This window comes from Brachycentrus maculatus, unplaced genomic scaffold (genome assembly GCF_059751285.1).
Source record: "Brachycentrus maculatus isolate JH-2025_06_01 unplaced genomic scaffold, ASM5975128v1 h1tg000039l, whole genome shotgun sequence".
NCBI classification, from domain to species: Eukaryota; Metazoa; Arthropoda; class Insecta; order Trichoptera; family Brachycentridae; genus Brachycentrus; species Brachycentrus maculatus.
In genome coordinates, this window is record NW_028280793.1 from 4,713,926 (window position 1) to 4,732,199 (window position 18,274).

General features: G+C 31.8%; 1 protein-coding gene across 4 annotated transcripts in view; it reads left to right on the plus strand.

Annotated features, from left to right (window-relative positions):
* MRP (Multidrug-Resistance like Protein 1) overlaps window positions 1-7,210 on the plus strand; it is a 58,687-nt gene extending 51,477 nt beyond the window's left edge. For all 4 annotated transcript variants that reach the window (XM_088277204.1, XM_088277206.1, XM_088277203.1 and 1 more), the window contains exons 18-24: window positions 1,966-2,183; window positions 3,059-3,257; window positions 3,338-3,436; window positions 4,076-4,284; window positions 4,976-5,190; window positions 5,698-5,864; window positions 6,350-7,210. In XM_088277204.1, the coding sequence (XP_088133330.1) occupies window positions 1,966-2,183; window positions 3,059-3,257; window positions 3,338-3,436; window positions 4,076-4,284; window positions 4,976-5,190; window positions 5,698-5,864; window positions 6,350-6,544 (1,302 nt within the window). In that variant the 3' untranslated portion in view covers window positions 6,545-7,210. The remainder of the gene's footprint in view (window positions 1-1,965; window positions 2,184-3,058; window positions 3,258-3,337; window positions 3,437-4,075; window positions 4,285-4,975; window positions 5,191-5,697; window positions 5,865-6,349) is intronic.
* The last annotated feature ends 11,064 nt before the right edge of the window (window positions 7,211-18,274 follow it).

Genomic DNA, 18,274 nt, shown 5'->3' on the forward strand with positions numbered 1-18,274 from the left:
ACTAATTATAATATTCTATTATGTATTCAATATCATTATCAAAACACTGTTTGGTACTGCTGTTGAGTGCACAATAGGATATACTAACCAGTGGTAGTTACTAAGTTAACATAAAATTTTAAAGTAAAATAAATTATTCCCTATTTATTTAAATTTAGTAAACTTTTGATTAAAATCTATGTTCTGGTATTTTGGCACTAAGAGTTTATATTTTATACTTTCTTAACTTTACTCTATTTTCGTACAATTTTTTTTGTTTTTATGCTTTCTGCACTATTTGCTTGATTCTTAATACTTTTACAAAATGTACTCAAGTTTTATAAATCGTCATAGTAGAATTGGTTTTAACCGAGTCACCCGAGGATCTAAGTTGAGTTGGGCGTGTATTCGGAGTCCTGCCATGAGATTGAGTCATGTTGATGGTCTTTGAAATGTAAATATTGAGACCCTTATTTTAGAGGATTAATATTCCGCTTCCGAAAACGATCACCTGGCTAGTCCAATCCTGCCATGCTCGGACTCCGAATACACGCTTAACTTGGTTTAAACCAATTCAACTATGACATAATGCCTATAATAAAATTATTCCACCACACTTAACTTTGTTAATTTCATTTTTAAATAAACAATTTTAATATTGTTAAGAAAAGTTATAGGTTGAGATTTCATTATTTTATATAGAAATACTTGAATTAATTTTCTTTGACTTTTTTATTTTTATATAGTGTTGAATTTGGTTTTGTCAAATGGACATTTTGCAATATTTGTACCGAGTTTGTGTGTATCGTGTGCTATAGTGTTCTAATTATGTATCATTATTACACAGCATTCACAAGTGCATGTTGTTTTCTAACATTATCTCTTTGTATGTATTTGTTTTTCTTAAATTGTTTAGTAATAGTTTTTAATCTACATTGCATAAATGAATCCTTCATATTGACGCTTCGCCGGCAAGATATCATTGAGACCAGTTAGGTAAAGCCAGGCAGCTTTAAAAGCCCCGAGCTCAGCCGAGGTTACCTCCAAACTAATCTCATGATAATCACGTCAGTGAGTGTAACAAACCGAACTTAATGTATGTAGGTACCAGGATACTCTGGCATCGACTGCAATGAGGCAGCGAGACTAGGAGCAGCTTCAACGCCAATAGATCCAAAATATTGTTCTAGGTTGCCCAAAAGCACTCATAATAAACTTAGATTGTGGGCACTGAACTTAGGTAAAATGCTCCGTAAAAGAATGCCGGGATATCATGCGAAGGAATTACTAGTCGGCTTGAGTTTTCTTCTTTCTTGATAAAACTCAATCGCAATCATCTAAGTATTTTAACTAAAAAAAACTGAACACTGCAAGCTCGATGAACACTTTGTGAGAAAAGTGTTCATGCCCAAGTTCATGTTCATGTTCAAGTGTGCCCTCCTGAAATAACAAGGAGGATGATGAGACATGTATACATATCGTAAGCGAGTGTGTCACATGGGGATCCCCGCATCCATGCACGGTACTTATACAGACCAAAGATGTGGGAATGTCACCTCCCACTTTGTAGCCAAGGTTATCAAAAACTTGAGGGCGAGATTTAACTTGGGAATCCATCCCAATAGATATACAGGTTGCAGTTGTGTAGGGACCCTTAGTGGCGTTGGCGCGGTCCATGCATCACTTCTTTTTTTTTCAGATTATACACATGTTTACTAAAACAAAACCATTTTTACTTAACTGGTGTTAGCAATATTTTGCCGGCAATGAGTCTATATGTAATACTTATTTAAATTGAGTTTTTTTGTTTTTTATTCAAACTGTAATTCCAATTTTATATTAATTGAATGCCTAAATTTGTTGTAGAATTATAATCTCTATAAATAATTTTGTACTCCAAGGTCGATATATTTATTTTGGGTGATACATATTTTTGAATGTTATAAATTGAACTGCAAATGATTAACTATGTTTGTGATTTTTTAGGTTGCTGGTACTCTTGTTGTGATCAGTATCTCCACCCCTATATTTATTGCAGTAATCGTACCAATCGGTATTGTGTACTACTTTATACAAAGGTTTTATGTGGCTACATCACGGCAACTGAAACGGCTCGAGTCTGTGTCCAGATCCCCCATATATTCTCACTTCGGGGAGAGTGTGCAAGGAGCCCCCACTATCAGAGCTTACGGCATCCAGGATAGGTAGGCTGCAATTTCTTCTTCTATCCCTTATCCGCACCCAATCAGTGTCAACACATTTCAAATGTACATTTTTTACGCCTGCTAGCTAGCAACGGGATTTGTTAATTATGTACATATATGTAGTTAAGACCTTAACAAAGAGTTTGGTATATAATATTCATATAAATTAACATTGGATAATTTTTTCTTTTCTGCCTTTGAAATGAGGCCGATGGAGAAGGTAAAAATACCCTTTCCAGGCCTCAAGCATGGGGCCGAACGGTAGAAATACCTTTCCCATCCGAAGTGTGTTAACTTGATCGTTAAATACATGAAGGAAAGGTGATCAACCTTGCGCTTCAGGTACTAGTACAGGCTAACATAAAATAAACAATATTTTTTTGAGATCATTTTGGCATTAGCAATGTTAATTTAAATTTATATATCAAACAGCTAAAGGATTTTTTTTTTTAAATAAAAAAATTCAAACCATTATTTATTATGAAGAATAATCAAATGGGTATCATTATGTTATCAACATTAATAAAGGTATTTATTGGATATCGAGTTGTCATCAAGCCTTTTTTGTGTTTCTGTAAATGTTAAGTATTATTGACATTGATTCGTTTACATTGCTTTGTACCAAATCTGAGATCCATCCCAAATTCTGCTGAGTTTCGATCAGAACTTTTTCCGGATCTATTTTCATAGCAATAAGATTGCAACTTTTTAATTGTAAAAATATGAAACTGAAAAAAAGGAAAATACATAAGTTTTAAGGTGCCCTTAAAATAATTTTTCACAAAAACGGCGCCATATAAATTGGCCACTTTTATTAAAGACAATATTGATAATGTGTTTATGTTGTAGTTACATGCAATATTTCCTAATTTCAGATTTATCTCAGAATCCGAGGCGAAAGTAGACTACAATCAAGTCTGTTACTATCCCAGTATTATAGCAAACCGATGGTTAGCTGTGCGCCTCGAAATGATTGGTAACTTGATCATCTTGTTCTCTGCCTTGTTCGCTGTCGTCGGAAGGGACACTATTAACCCCGGACTTGTCGGCTTGTCTGTTAGCTATTCTCTCCAGGTAACTTAAATATCTGTGCACTCACCTGCCTAATTAAAAATATTTCATGCAGTTATTTTGATCCACCTTTATTGTTTTAGATTACTCAAACTTTGAACTGGTTAGTGAGGATGACATCCGAGGTTGAAACTAATATTGTCGCCGTGGAAAGAATCAAAGAATATGGTGAAACAGCGCAGGTAATGTTTTTTTGTGTAACATATTTCCTAACATTGGCAAATTTCAGCGTTGAAAATTTGGCACTAATAGACTTTACTGCCTACTTTTATCCCAATGAAAAAAAAACCTTCTATTCTAATAACAGTTTCTTGATTTGGGCTTTATTTTCTCTTTTAGATTATTCAGCATGTTTGCAGACACTTTCTTTTATATAGTAGCGTCCTGCATTTTACACATGCAATAGGAGTTGGTTAATGAATTATTAATAAACTTTCATTAAAATTAATATTATATTAAATAATTGATATTAAAAAAAAACATAATAAGAAAAATTGTTATTAATAGAAAATAGATTTTGCATTTAATTTGTAGAACTCCATTTTTACTTATATATTGAATGAAAAAATCAGTGTTTAATTTTAACATTTATTGTATAAATAAGTTTGTTTGTTTGTTGCTTATTTTTAAAATTTTACTCTTTGAAAAAATCTTTTGGGGGTAAATTTACCTATATTTAAAAAAATAAGGCTAAATTCTAACTATCATTTTTCGAATTAACGAGTTTTCACTTTGGATAACTCGCATACCCCAGTATGATGTCCCAACAATTCGTTTCACATGCCAGATTACTAGTGAAGTTTAACTATTACCAAATGCAGGAAGCTCCGTGGGATATCCCGCAAACCAATCCCAAGCCGGGATGGCCGGCTGAAGGGCGCGTGACTTTCGACCAACTGATGATGCGCTACCGAACCAACACAGAGCCAGTCTTGCACGGCATCTCCTGCGAGCTGCTTCCCGGAGAGAAGGTGGGCATCGTGGGGCGCACGGGCGCTGGAAAGAGCACCCTCACCATCGCTCTCTTCAGGTTAGTCACTTGTTTGGTTAGCTCGGTACCAAATTAATCCAGCCAACAGACTATACAATGTTGCTGAGATAACTACTTACTTTTTGCTTTAAAAATCATCAAACAAAAAAATTTAATTGACAGTGAATATTTAGAATTTTATATTACAAATCTAAATGATAAATTTATCATTTAGATTTGTAATTCATCTTCCGCTCTCTACCAACAGTATGTAAAAGACGCTTTTAAGCGTTTCCCGCAAACAATGTGTTAATATAAAATGAATAAATTCAAAATCTGATTTTCTTAATATAATTCTTTATAAATTGAATTACTTTAGTGAATATACTATATTATAGTGAATTGAAAGAAAAAACTATTTGTGTTAGATTAGTCAATTGAGAATAACTGCTTTCAACTAACACTACCAAATAGTGAATATAAATTCTTCACTTGAAAATATAGTTTTTACTTTATATGTATATTAAAACAGGCCACAAGGCCTACAACAAGATGAAGAAAAGGAAGAAGAAAATAAAAACACTGATTTTTAGAGTCTACTAATTTGCATTTTATTATTAAAAACACATAAAAATAATATTTGTGACAATTGTTTCGCCTTGTTATGGCATTTTCAAACTACTGACAGTAGTCATGGAGTTCTACAAATTGAATGCCAAATCTGTAAATAATTTTTTACTTATTGGCGCAGGATTGTAGAAGCGTTCAGCGGAAGGATACTGATTGATGGAGTGGACATCTCCACCCTCGGCTTGCACGCCCTGCGCTCGCGCATAACCATCATCCCGCAGGACCCCGTGCTGTTCTCCGGGTCCCTCCGCACCAACCTGGATCCCTTCTCTTCCTTCTCCGACGATGAGGTCTGGAGGGCCTTGGAACACGCACATCTCAAAGCCTTTGTCAAAGGTGAGTGTAAGGCATGGCTTTGGCATACTTTAGCGAGTTTATTGGTGAACCATGTAGACGTATAGTTGAATTGCTAAAGGAATTCAGCTACAGCCGCTAACCAGTGTGTTGCATTTTGCATTTGCATTATTAATCAAATCATAGAAATACCTTCATAAATAGGAGCATCCTTTTTGTACTTCTATTCCAGCCTCACTTTTGATTGCTTAGTGATTGCTGCACATAAATGATTATCAATTTGTTACCGATTGAGCCGCATTTCATCTAGATAGAAGTAGGGGCATACTGTTAATAAAAATAAAATAAAAACTCCATGTATCCAATTTAACGTACCAACAAAAAGCAGGAAAGAGAAAGTGACCAACTTTCAGTAGAAAGTGTGTTTGAAGAATGAGTTTAATTTTATAATATTTTTAAAGGCTCTAACAAAGGAGGATGCCATGCTATCCAGCGCGCTAGCGAGGAATTTTAACATATAGTTTAGTCAAAATATAACTCTCATGGTAGGTTTGGCAGCGGGTCTCAACCACGTGGTGAGTGAGGGAGGAGAGAACTTGTCGGTAGGACAGCGTCAGCTCGTGTGTCTCGCTCGAGCTCTCCTCCGCAAGACGCAACTCCTGGTGCTCGACGAAGCCACCGCTGCTGTGGACCTCGAAACCGACGACCTCATACAGGTAATATTCAGTTACTTCTCTAATTTCATTATCCCGACAATGCAGGGCAGTCCTTACCTGAAGCTCAATTTTTTACTTAACACATGTTTGCGGGTGGTTTTTTCATCAACCCCGACCCTAATTGGGGTCAGGATGTCGGGCTGTAGACTGTCCGAGTATAATTATACTCGGACAGTCTGCAGCCGGACTCCCTGACCCTCAGAACACTAATCACAAGTAACCACAAACCCAATTCCGATTTATACAATGTCTTTTGGCGTCCCTTGCGCTCTTCCAAAAGTAAGCAAATTGAACGCTTATAAGCGTCTCCTGCTCTCTACCAACAGTATGTTAAAGACGCTTTTAAGCATTTCCCGCAGACAATGTGTTAATTGTTATACATTATAATTTCCTTGCATGTTCAATTTTCTACTGTACAAAGTTTTGAGGAGATTTAAATAACATTATCTGTACAACCCATTAACCTGTTTATTTATGTTCCTTAGCGTACAATCCGAACGGAGTTTTCCAACTGCACAGTGCTCACCATCGCTCACCGCCTCAATACCATCATGGACTCTAACCGGGTGCTAGTATTGGACAAGGGGCGCCTCGCGGAGCTGGATTCTCCTGCCCGCCTGCTGCAAGACAAGAACTCCATTTTCTACATGATGGCCAAGGATGCTGGCATCGTTAACTAAACCCGACCCGCCGTGTTCGTTCTCTCACTGGGAATCATAATGTACAAGCTTACATTACAATATATACCTTCTGCCTGTCCGCTAGTGATGTTTAATTTTTTAACACATTGTTAGCGAGGACCGAATTAGCACGTCTTTGTGGGAGATAACCCAATGCACAGATTAGTTTTGGATTGTGGGAAACCTCGTTATTCTGTGAAGTAAAAATTATGTACTACCTATATCTAGAGGGGATACTATGTAAGAAATTGGCAGTTTGGGAAATTAGCTCAGGGTGGATTGCCTGCAAAATGCCCACAATGTGTTCATTGAAAATTTTAATTTATAAAAAAAATATATATTAATAAAGCTGTCTCAATCTATATAGATATATGTATTTACACATTAGCCAAGGACTTCTTGTCAGTTTGAAACTAAAACACATTCAGAATGATGATCTAGATTTAGCTTTATCATTGAAAAATTACACATTTATGGATTTTTTGGTTTCAGGTTATAGAAATATATTCCATTGTGTTATTTTAATTTAAATAAATATGGCCGTGTGGTGATGTGTTGTGTGTTGATTTTTCTTTAAATTAACACTTAATTATTTGTATTACATAGTGACCTTAAAAGGGTGCAAGTCATGTTGATTGATGACCCTCGAATTCTAATACTCTAAAATGTAAAACGGAAATAAATTTGTGTATTGTAAATGATAAAGTGAAATCTGGGCTATCGTTTTAAGTACACGAGTACCTTCAAATCAATGACATACAAACTGTAAAACTCTTAAGACATATTTCGTTTCTACTACATATTGCAATTGCACTAGCGGACAGGTTAATTTATTGATGTAGTTAGATTTATACTTGCATTTGAAGATTTTTGATAGGTACTTAAATATTTACAGGATTTCAACATTGATTGTGTTATCAATGTTTGTGTGGAGGATTTTCTCCAATCAAAGCATGCTTCTCTTTTGTGATATACCTACAGGATTTTAAGTTTTTTGTTTGTTTTGTGTATGTATTTACAATATTACACGTATTTATTAGATGTATCACGTATTTAGTGTTTTAAATTAATTAATAGATTGAATTTTTAGCATAATTTTACATTGCAACTTAAATCTAATAGTACGCATTTATAGGTATGTACTTACCGTTTTTATGGAAAATCTGAAGTCTGAAGATAAAGTACTTTATTGAAGCCTGTTAGTGTTACCATTGTTGATTTCTTTGTTGCTTATGTATAATTATTTACAAGATACATTTTCTTTTTATTGCGAAAAAACGCATAGTTAGTTTGATAAGAGGCGTTCCATCCATCTGGACAGTGTACCCAAATTATACTTTGTATTACAGAGGCCTATGTTAGTATTAACAAAAGATAAGTAACACGTCAATGGACAGCACAGCATTGGTGCTTTTTACTCCTAAAATGAAAGCCTTGAAATACATAATATTTTCTAAATCCTATTTTTACAAGTAAAATTAGTATCATTATACATACAATGTTATTTTACTCTTAGACTGTCTTACATATATAATTGTAATTTTATGACTTAATTCATTTGATTTATTTTATATCTGTACATTGAGAAATCTATCTGATATCGCAAAACTTGTATTTTATGCTTTAACTGCATCATACGTAATAATGATGATGTTTAAATACAAAGGTTCCTAACATTTTTGGGCCCAGTCATTTACTTTTTGTTTAAAAAAATACAGGCAGTTTTTTATTAGAATTTTTCAAATCACAAAACCTTACTTTTTACTCAAATTTCCTAGCTACTGTTTTTTTGCCTCAAATTTGTACAATGGGCCTTGACTACTTTTTACTCTTAATTGTCCCCTAAAAAACTTGAATTGCCCACTGGGACATATTAGGATATAATAGATAATGAACGCATAAATTTGTCCGCATTTGATTACTTAAACTCTCATAATCATGGGCGTAGCTTTAACACTTAAAAAACTTTTTTTGATGGGGATTTTTATACAACCAAAAAAAAACTGTTTCCTAAGTGCCTTTTGATCATTATGTATGACATTTCTGCATTGAGTTATTTCAATGATAAATAATTGTTTTACTGTTACATATTATTAAAAAATATTTTTATACCTATTACGCTACATTGTTTTATACTCAGAGATATAAACTTAAGGGCGTAGGAACGCAACATTTCAAAGGTTTTTATTTTATTTACTATAAACTCTTCAAAACTTTCAAATGATATACTTGTTTGTATTTATATAATTTTAAAAACAATAATCTTAGTATGTCAATAAATTTTCAATCAATCTTACTGTTTATATTTTTTTAAACTTAATTTCAAAAATATATAATTCATATAGAGTTTGCGGTACAAATTCCGTAGCTCTATAATGAATAATTAAAGCCCGATGAAATGTTCAGTTTTATTTCAGCATAATGAATTGTACTTAACTCTTTAATACTTATCAATATAACAAATTTTAAAGAAAAGGAAAAACATTAACTGAATAATTTATGCAACCAAAGTCTGCAAATCTTTATATTAAATAAATTTAGTAAATCCGTAATAATTAATTCATGTATATTTTTGTTGTTGTTTCCATAATATGAAAGAATTTTTATTTATCTCAAAGGAACGAATATGAATTCCTACTAAAATCTATTAATATGTAATGTGTATACGGTACATACATATACGTACATACATAATTTTTTGGAAATGCTTTCTTGTATGTAAAAGAATTCTCTTTGCAATTTTCATTATTATGTTTTTTATATGTATTCTTATAACTAAGAAAATACAAAATATATTTTTGCATATTATTTATATACAATATGTTAACTGACAGTTAATTTGTTTCTCCAGTTTCATGATGTTCATAGCAAAAGACAGAACTACTTGGAAGTATATTACTTAATCTGAATAATTTGCCACAATAATTGCCATTATTTTTAATGTTTTATATTCTGAATTAAATACTGCTTATGTACATACATAAAAATACAGTTGATTTATTTATATTTTTATAAGCCAGTATTAATTTTACTATTGTAAGAATTTTTCATCATTTTTATACTGTGGAGCGTTAAAACACTGTTGTAAATAAACAGATTTTTAAAAACACCATTATTTTTTATTTATTATCCCAGTTACCAAGTAGAAAAGGATTCAATGATATTTATTTCATTTATAATCAAGATAGAAATTAAATAGTCACGAATAAGTGACTATAAAAGTGGTATTATAAAAAGTGAACGATGAATGATAAGGAGAGTGTTATATTCATTTTTCATTCAAACCCTTATCCGCATCCCAATGGTGCATAGGGCACTGCATCATATAAACGCAGTGTTATCTTGATCGTTAACACATGAAAGAAAGGTGATCAGCCCTCCGCTTCCGGTACCAGTCCAAGGTAATACTGAATAAATATAAGAGTGAAAAAATCACTTATATTTATTTGACCCCCCCTGGGAATCGAATCCGGGACCTCCAGTACGCTAGCCGAGCGTGCTGACAATTACATTACGGAGGCGGACAATTCGCTCACTCCTTTCAAGAACGTCATAAATAAAAAATTGTCAATTTTCAGTTATGCATGTTTTCGGAATGCTCAGAAAATGTACTAAATCCCAGCAAAAGAGGCATATTTTTAACATGATATTTACCCGCTACAGGGCAGAAAGTGTAGTTTTTGCATTTTGAAGAAAAGGTATTGTTTAATTATTTTTTTAAATATCCTAAAATATTTTTCAAACGGAGAAAAAATCTTCAGGTTTTACCTAAAAAGATCTGTTGCACAGTAAAAAGTTCAGTAAGTGGCTTGATATTTATTTTTAATACATTGTATTATTTTTTTAAACTTTAAAAACGTTCTCATGAAAAATCAAGTATTTTGATTTATGACGTTCTTGAAAGGAGTGAGCGAATTATGTTACCATACCACAAAGTTATCAATGCTTTTAATATATAAAAAAAGAAGATAGAAATTACTCATTGGTATAATTTGAGAGGTGGTAGATAATTCCATGGCAAACCAGTCTAATTCGCGACTATCTCCAAGAGACGCACCGAATGGATCGGTCACGTTTTAACACAAGAGGGCTTCCTCCATATAATAATAGAGGGGACGATCGAGGGAATAAACGCCAGAGTCCTCTGGGCGTCCGCTCACGCCGCAAATATCTAAGTGACTTATGCCAGGACATGGGCTGCTCGACGTATGAAGAGCTGAAGAGGGTTTCGGAAAATAGACTAGAATGGTGAAGGAGATGTTATCTGTTGCTGCAGACCAATCCGCAGGATTGAGACCAGAGAGAGAGGGGGACCACCTGACCGATATCAAGAAGGACTCGGGTCAAAATTCTGATGCGACCATTTTTTTTTAGCTGCACATTTTTTTTATCACACGAGGACGTGTATTTTTATATGTATTCCGATTTTAGAGTGAAATGTTTGGACCCTATCGTGACACTAAGTGTCACCTGTCAGGAAAACAACTAATCGTGTCGATACATTCATTATTGTAGACCAAATACAAATCTAAATATTTTTTTTGTACTGGGCTCAAGTAACACATCAAGGTACAGAAAAGGAATTAGAAATAAATTTGTATCTAAATAAAAAAAAATTAAGTTGTTATGCGCAGGGCCGTACATTGCATCGAAGCAGTCTTGCGCTTCAGGTACCAGTCAAGGGTAATATTAAATAAATATTATAATAAAAATTATATAATTGATGATATTTAATATTTACTAGAATAGCTGAGGAAATATGTTAAAGAATGCTTAGGAATGAAACAATTCGTAAAAATATACATCTCCAACCTGGAAACACAATTTATCTATCAATATGCAGTGTAAAAATAAATATAGGTACACATTACTAAAGGAAACAATCTATTTTATTTTATTATAGTAAATCTTTTTGGATGTAGTTTTGCATGGTTAAGGACACTTTTCATGATGTTACAGTATACATAATACATTTTAAACCTAAATATTACTGAAAAACACAACCAATAGAAAGTTGTCAATTTTTTTCTTCTTGTCTTAATAAAAGCTAAAATACATCATTTAAAAATTAATATACGGTGATACGCAAATCAATAAAATGTCTTAAAAAAAGTATTACATAAAGCTTTAGTAATTATTATTATTATTGCACAAATCACAAATTAGTTGCAATAACTCCTTAGCTTACATATGAAAAATAAACATAAAGATTAAATTTATGTACTAGAAAGTGAAGGTTGGGAGTCGGTTTTTTAAAAAAGGAATAACCTGCAAAGATTCTACTTGAGGCTTGTCTGCAGGTAGGATAATAAGGATGAGGAAGGTAAGTAAGGATGTGAAAAATACATCGCAAACACCTGGGTGTTTGCGATATATTTATTTGTAATTGGTCTGGACCAATTACAAATAAATCTTTCTTGAATTGATTTTGCAATTGGTGGGAATCGAACCAGCGTTGCTAGATACGCTACGACGCTGACAGGTATGCATGAGGAGATGCGTGAATGTAGAAGAGACTAGTAATGTTCACAAAAACAGACCGGTAAAGCGTTCCATTCTTTCTGCCTACCTCTGCAGTAAAGTGGTAATTAACCTTGCCCTTCCGGTGCTAAAATAAAATGCACCCCGGTGTTGGGTAGTCACTACACAATAAAAAATTAGCGATTTTAAATTGGAAAAATACGGACATTCATAGCTAATCCCCTTAATTAATTATAAATTAAGTAAAAGATTAGAATAATTCAGATTTATTTGCTGAAAACATTAAAAAAAACCATCTGGCAACGCTCACGGAACAAGCATAGGTCCACTCTTGTCGAAAGCTAAAGTGCTACTGCCGCTCAGCCAGAACATTGAGCTTTGAGCTCCTCACGCTCCTCAAAATACCTCCGATGTACCAAATTCCGATTATTATTAATATTTTTTTTTTTAAATCATTGCATAAATATGTTGTGGAGGAATACCTAAAATCTTAGCCTTGTATTTATTATATTTATAGAGATATTATGGTTATTAGAAGCAATGTGTACAAGGTATATAACACCGGGAAGGGAGGGTTGAATATGTGTTTTAGTTACTTACTAAATGTCTCAAATTATCTTTGTCTTTAAAAATCACCTAGAAAATATTTTACAAACATAGCCAATCAAAAAGTAAATCAATATACACATGTTTTATCAATTTCTAACCAGAGAGAATAAGTTATTATTTATAGAATTAAACATTTTCTAAGGCTCAGTTGATACCCATTGTAAATTGACCCCACTTAAAAACTAAAAATAAATATAAAAACCAACATTAAATACTGGTATGTGGGTAACAAATTTGTATGCAATACATATTTAAAAACTATTCATCCTAAATTCTAAAGTAGCATAAATTGAATAAAAAAAAATAACGGATATTTTTTTATGATAGTACATTGCATGTTTTTTTTGTTTAGGGACATAATTCATCTTAACTTAACAAGTTCCAATCATGACCTAGGGTCCTTTACTACTTACGACATTATTGAATAAAGAAAATTTACATATTTATTTTACTAGTGATATTATGTCCTCCGCATATCGCTCACTCCTTTCAAGAACGTCATAAATCAAAAAACTTGATTTTCCAGGAGAACGTTTTTAAAGTTTAAAAATATAATACAATTTATTAAAAATAAATATCAAGCCACTTATTAAACTTTTTACTGTGCAACAGATCTTTTTAGGTTAAATCTGAAGGTTTTTTCTCCATTTTAAAAATAACTAATATATTTAAAAAAAAAATTAAGTAATACATTTTCTTCAAAATGCAAAAACAACATTTTCTGCCCTGTAGCGGGTAAATATTAAGTAAAAATATGCCTCTTTTGCTGGGATATAGTACATTTTCTGGGCATTCCGAAAACATGCACAGCTGAAAATTGACGATTTTTGATTTATGGCGTTCTTGAAAGGAGTGGGCGATATGTGATGAAAGTGTTTTTATTTGTGAATTTGGTGATCCAAAACCTATTTATTTAGCCAAAACAGAATAGGGTAATATGTAATTACTTTTACTAGCATATAAAATCAAAAGGAAAAAAAATAATGACAATAACAACATACTACATACATACTACTTTTAGCTGAGAACAAATAAGTGAGATGAAACATAAATTTTTAATACAGTGGAACCTCTCATAATGAGTAATTCGAATAACGAGCTAAAAAATTTAAAAGTTGTTCCTTTAACGAGCGATGTTTCGCATAACGAGTAACAGAGGAAGGGCAAGTCCATTTTTCACGACATTCACTTGTGAACCGGGACTTTCGCGGCTTGGAAAGGAGGTTTACCAAGAGGACCCTCACTTCTGCAATATCATGGGACTCGAGGTGGATAACAACGATATTGAAGAGCTTTTGAAAGAGTACAGCCAAGCGCTGACCACCGAAGAGCTTATGGAGTTGCATCGTGTTTCAAAGCAAGAAATTATGGAGAAGAGTTTGTTAATGGAGGAGGAAGAAGCAGCAGAGTAACAATCTTCTAGCACAATAAGAGAAATGCTGAAAGCATGGGAAACTGTTGCATTGTACATTAAGAAGCATCACCCTAATAAAGATGTGGCTTTTCGTACTACGAATTTGTTAAATTTTAATGCTGTGATACATTTTTGCCAAAATTTCGAAGCGTTGGCAAAAACAAATGTCATAAAACAGTTTTATAGTTAAAAGGGATTAATTATTTGTCATAAATTCATATTTTTATTAACATTTTTTTTTAATAAATTATATTCCAAGTCTTTACACTCCTTAACAATTTATAATTAATTTTATTTGAATAAACATTAAAAAAATATATATATGAAAAATGAGTTTTCTTTCGGCCTGGAACGCATTATCGTATTTTACATTGATTTGTATGGGAAAAAATGTTTCCCTTAACGAGTAAGATGCTGGAACGATTAAACTGGTCATGAGAGGTTCCACTGTATTTAAAATGAATGATAGTTTTGTTCCATCAAGAATATATAATCTTGAAATGATTGTAAGCATCAAATGTTTTTCTTTCATTAGATATTTACAGTTACACATAGTTTACAGATCTCTTAAGGCAGTGATGTGGAACTTACTACAGGATTGCCACATACACATTTGACAACTTAAATCATTTATAATTTTTATTATTGATAATCTTTTAGATATGTCAAATGAATACATTTATTATTATGTAAGGACCGTTATACAAATATCTATAAGGGTGTAACACATGAAACAGTACATATTTCACTAGTTTACTTTTGCTCTTCACAGTACATAGAAGGTACTAAATTTGTATTTTTGTTGTATGGCTTTTAATGTTTTGAAATTGACAATATCTGAGCATGTATATTATCTGCTAGGTATAATTCTGACCTAAATAACGTTATTGCCAAGTGATATTATGCGGATAATTTATTAGAATGAACTCTTGCAGTAAAAAACAAACAAAACATTAGAAAAAGATTGCCAGTGCTAAAGTATGTGGCATTGTTTTAAAAAATTCAGTTTTGGAGATATCGATTTTAATATAATTTTAAAATAAACCCCGAGTGAAGTCCTGATACCAAGTTAAATGGAGGAATTGAAGACAATAGTACAAGCTAATCCAACTTCTATAGTTTAACATTTAGCAGAAAACCTTGGCAGACCGTCAAAGAAGAAAAATAATAATAGAAAGATGGGTGTCTTATAAATTAATAGTCTGAAAACCCCGCAATTTATTATTGAAAAAATAAGGATGTTGGCATGTAAAATCCCGAATTTTCGCTGATTATGACATTTTTATAACATTATGAATTATTTCTGCACACAAAGTGTACAAAATTTAATAAGATGTTTTAAAAGACTTCAAAATATTCATAGACTGTAGAAATTTAGGATTTTTATAAAAATGAGAAGTATGCATGGGTTTAATATCGGAAGAAAGTAATACAAGAATACTGTGTTTATGATATTTCATAATGTAACCTATTATGTCATCTAAATAAGTCTTTTTACATACAGATATTAATCATTAGTAAAATACAATAATAAAAAAATTATTTAAATAAAAATATTACATTGCACAATATACATACATATTACAAATAGGTAACAATAACATCAATGAGGTATTTTTTAAATAACCCAAAAATTAATGACAAAATTAGTTTATTGACAAAAGTTACCAAATATAAATTATTTATTAAAAATTATATAGAGGTACAATATTAAGTTAAGTAATTAATTCAATGATAGAACCCTATTTGTAAAATTAAACTTATGTTTTTTCTATTTAAAATCTATCCAAAAATAACACATTGTACCTGTAATAAATGTAAGTTTATAAGATTTATTGTAAAAATATTACAAAGCAAGGGATTTATTGTAAAACGAAGAATAAATATCTCTGAAATTCGATTGGTATATAAAATCAAATCACTCAGTACATGAAGTATGAATTTAAAAAAAAAACAGAAAATAGTTACAACAATAATTAACTTCAAATCAAATAAAATATTACGTAACTCCGATATCAATGTAGCTTTGCGAAATATTATTATAGAAAAGCGCTTTTAAATTTTGGCAATCCTATTACCCTCGTAAAAGCTTCTGTCTGGATTATTTGTAAATAAGAAAGTATACTAAGGGTGTTTATGCACTACACAGAATTTTACCGTCCGGCAGTACGGTTTTGAAAAATGAAAGTGACTACGGCAGTTTACCGTGATTGAATTTACGCGCAACGTGTTCACGCTCCGATCTAGAGCAACGATCCGAAGAAAGATGGACACAAGCACAAGCCAATCCAAGCCAATCATCGTTTGATCACGCTAACTGAAGTGCCGGATGGTAAAATTCCGTGTAGTGCACAGATGCCATATGACCTCACTTTGTGTCATAGATGGTTCCAAAATATCGCGACGCAAATTGAAACAACATAAAGTGAATTGCTGTTTTCCATTGGAAATCATATAAACATCAAAGATAGGTTACCGTATTTTTCATATTTTGTAATTTTACCAATACTGATTTTTCCACTTATGATTATTATGCGCTAAAAAGTTTAAATATAAATTTAAAAAAAAAAACATAACATCCTTTTATTATTTAAATAATATTTTATTAAACTTAATTTATAATCAACCTTCCACTACAACTATGCTTTTTAAAATGATTGACGAAAATCTTTGCACTTCAATCAAGAATCAAATGACAATTGAATGAAAACTTAATTATGGGATTCCTTTAAATTCAAATTAAGTTTAAATTTACAAAACGGGAAATCACCTTTTAGAAAATTTAAAATTGATTCTCTGAATAAAAAAAAAAACAACGCAATTCGAAAAAACATTGACGCACAGCAAAAATGAGCCTTAATTCAGTAACGACGCAACTTTGAAAAAACGCAAAGCGAAACAACGCAAAGCGAGGTCTGAGTGTGTACTATCAGCATCAAAATAGATTATTCTAGGTTTTTAACCAACTGCTCCACCAACCAACTACATAAATATTCGTATAATGTTTAGCTTATCAAGATGTGAAACATATGAAATAAGACATATATCACATACTAAAGTATCTTATATTTCTACAATAATATTAATTTATTATTTTGAGGAATGTTTTAGTTACAATACGAAAATTTATATAAATTATATATTTAAAACCAAGTTGAAAAATATTACACTAACATTTCGGACGGGTGTTTTTTAACACCTGCGGATGGGATTTGATAATTGTGTATTAGTTTAGACAAAGAGATTGGTACATAATATTCATATAAAAACATTAAATAATTCCTTGTTTTCTCACTTTGAAATTAGGCCGGTGCAGAAGGTTAAAATACACTTCCCGTCCTTAAGCATCAATCGATCGAACGGGTAAAAATACCTTTTCCGTCCTTAGTGTGTTAGAATTAATTTTCCTTAGAATTAATTTTTTTGACATAATAATGCAATCAAGTAATAGTCAATACATACTGAAAGAACTAACTAGCCTAAAAGACTTTATTAATCTCACAATAATTAAGTGAGGACACTAAAATATTTATAGTATAAAAAAATCAGTATCCAAAAACGCGGATTTTGACTAAAGCTTTCTACCAGCAATGAAATGAATCTATTTATTCTGCAGGTGGAATGTTATGCTCAATGTTCCCGGTTCCATTCTTGACCTGTCTACTTAAAAATGAGGTGTTATTTATTATTATCTTAAATTATGTTCTTACTGATTCATTTATAAAATATACTACTAAGGGGTAGAGGAAAGTGAAGATTTTTGAGATAAAGTGGATTAGAATAGTATACATAAGAGGGGTATACATATTAGTAGTAAGTATGCAAGAAAAAGGTATTCACATACCATGTACATAGTTCACTAAAAACTAAAAATATAGGGGAACAAGTAAAAAGGTGAAAAATAAATGCATCGATACAGATAAGAGAGTATAAAACAAAAATGTATCATACTCTACATCAACTTAATACAAGCATTCGAAGAATTTGATTTCCACTACTCGCTAACTAAGAAGAATAAGCTCAATTACATTATACATATTCTTAGATTTCACTATATTTATTATGATTTTTTAAAAATCTTCTAGGATATTACCTACGTAGGTTATAATAAAGCAGAGTGCGTGTAAAGTAGCAGTAAGAATTATGGGCATTTAATTAAATAGATTTTTAAATTAACATACATTCACAATGCACAAGTGAAAAGGCACATATGTAATATGCTTTTA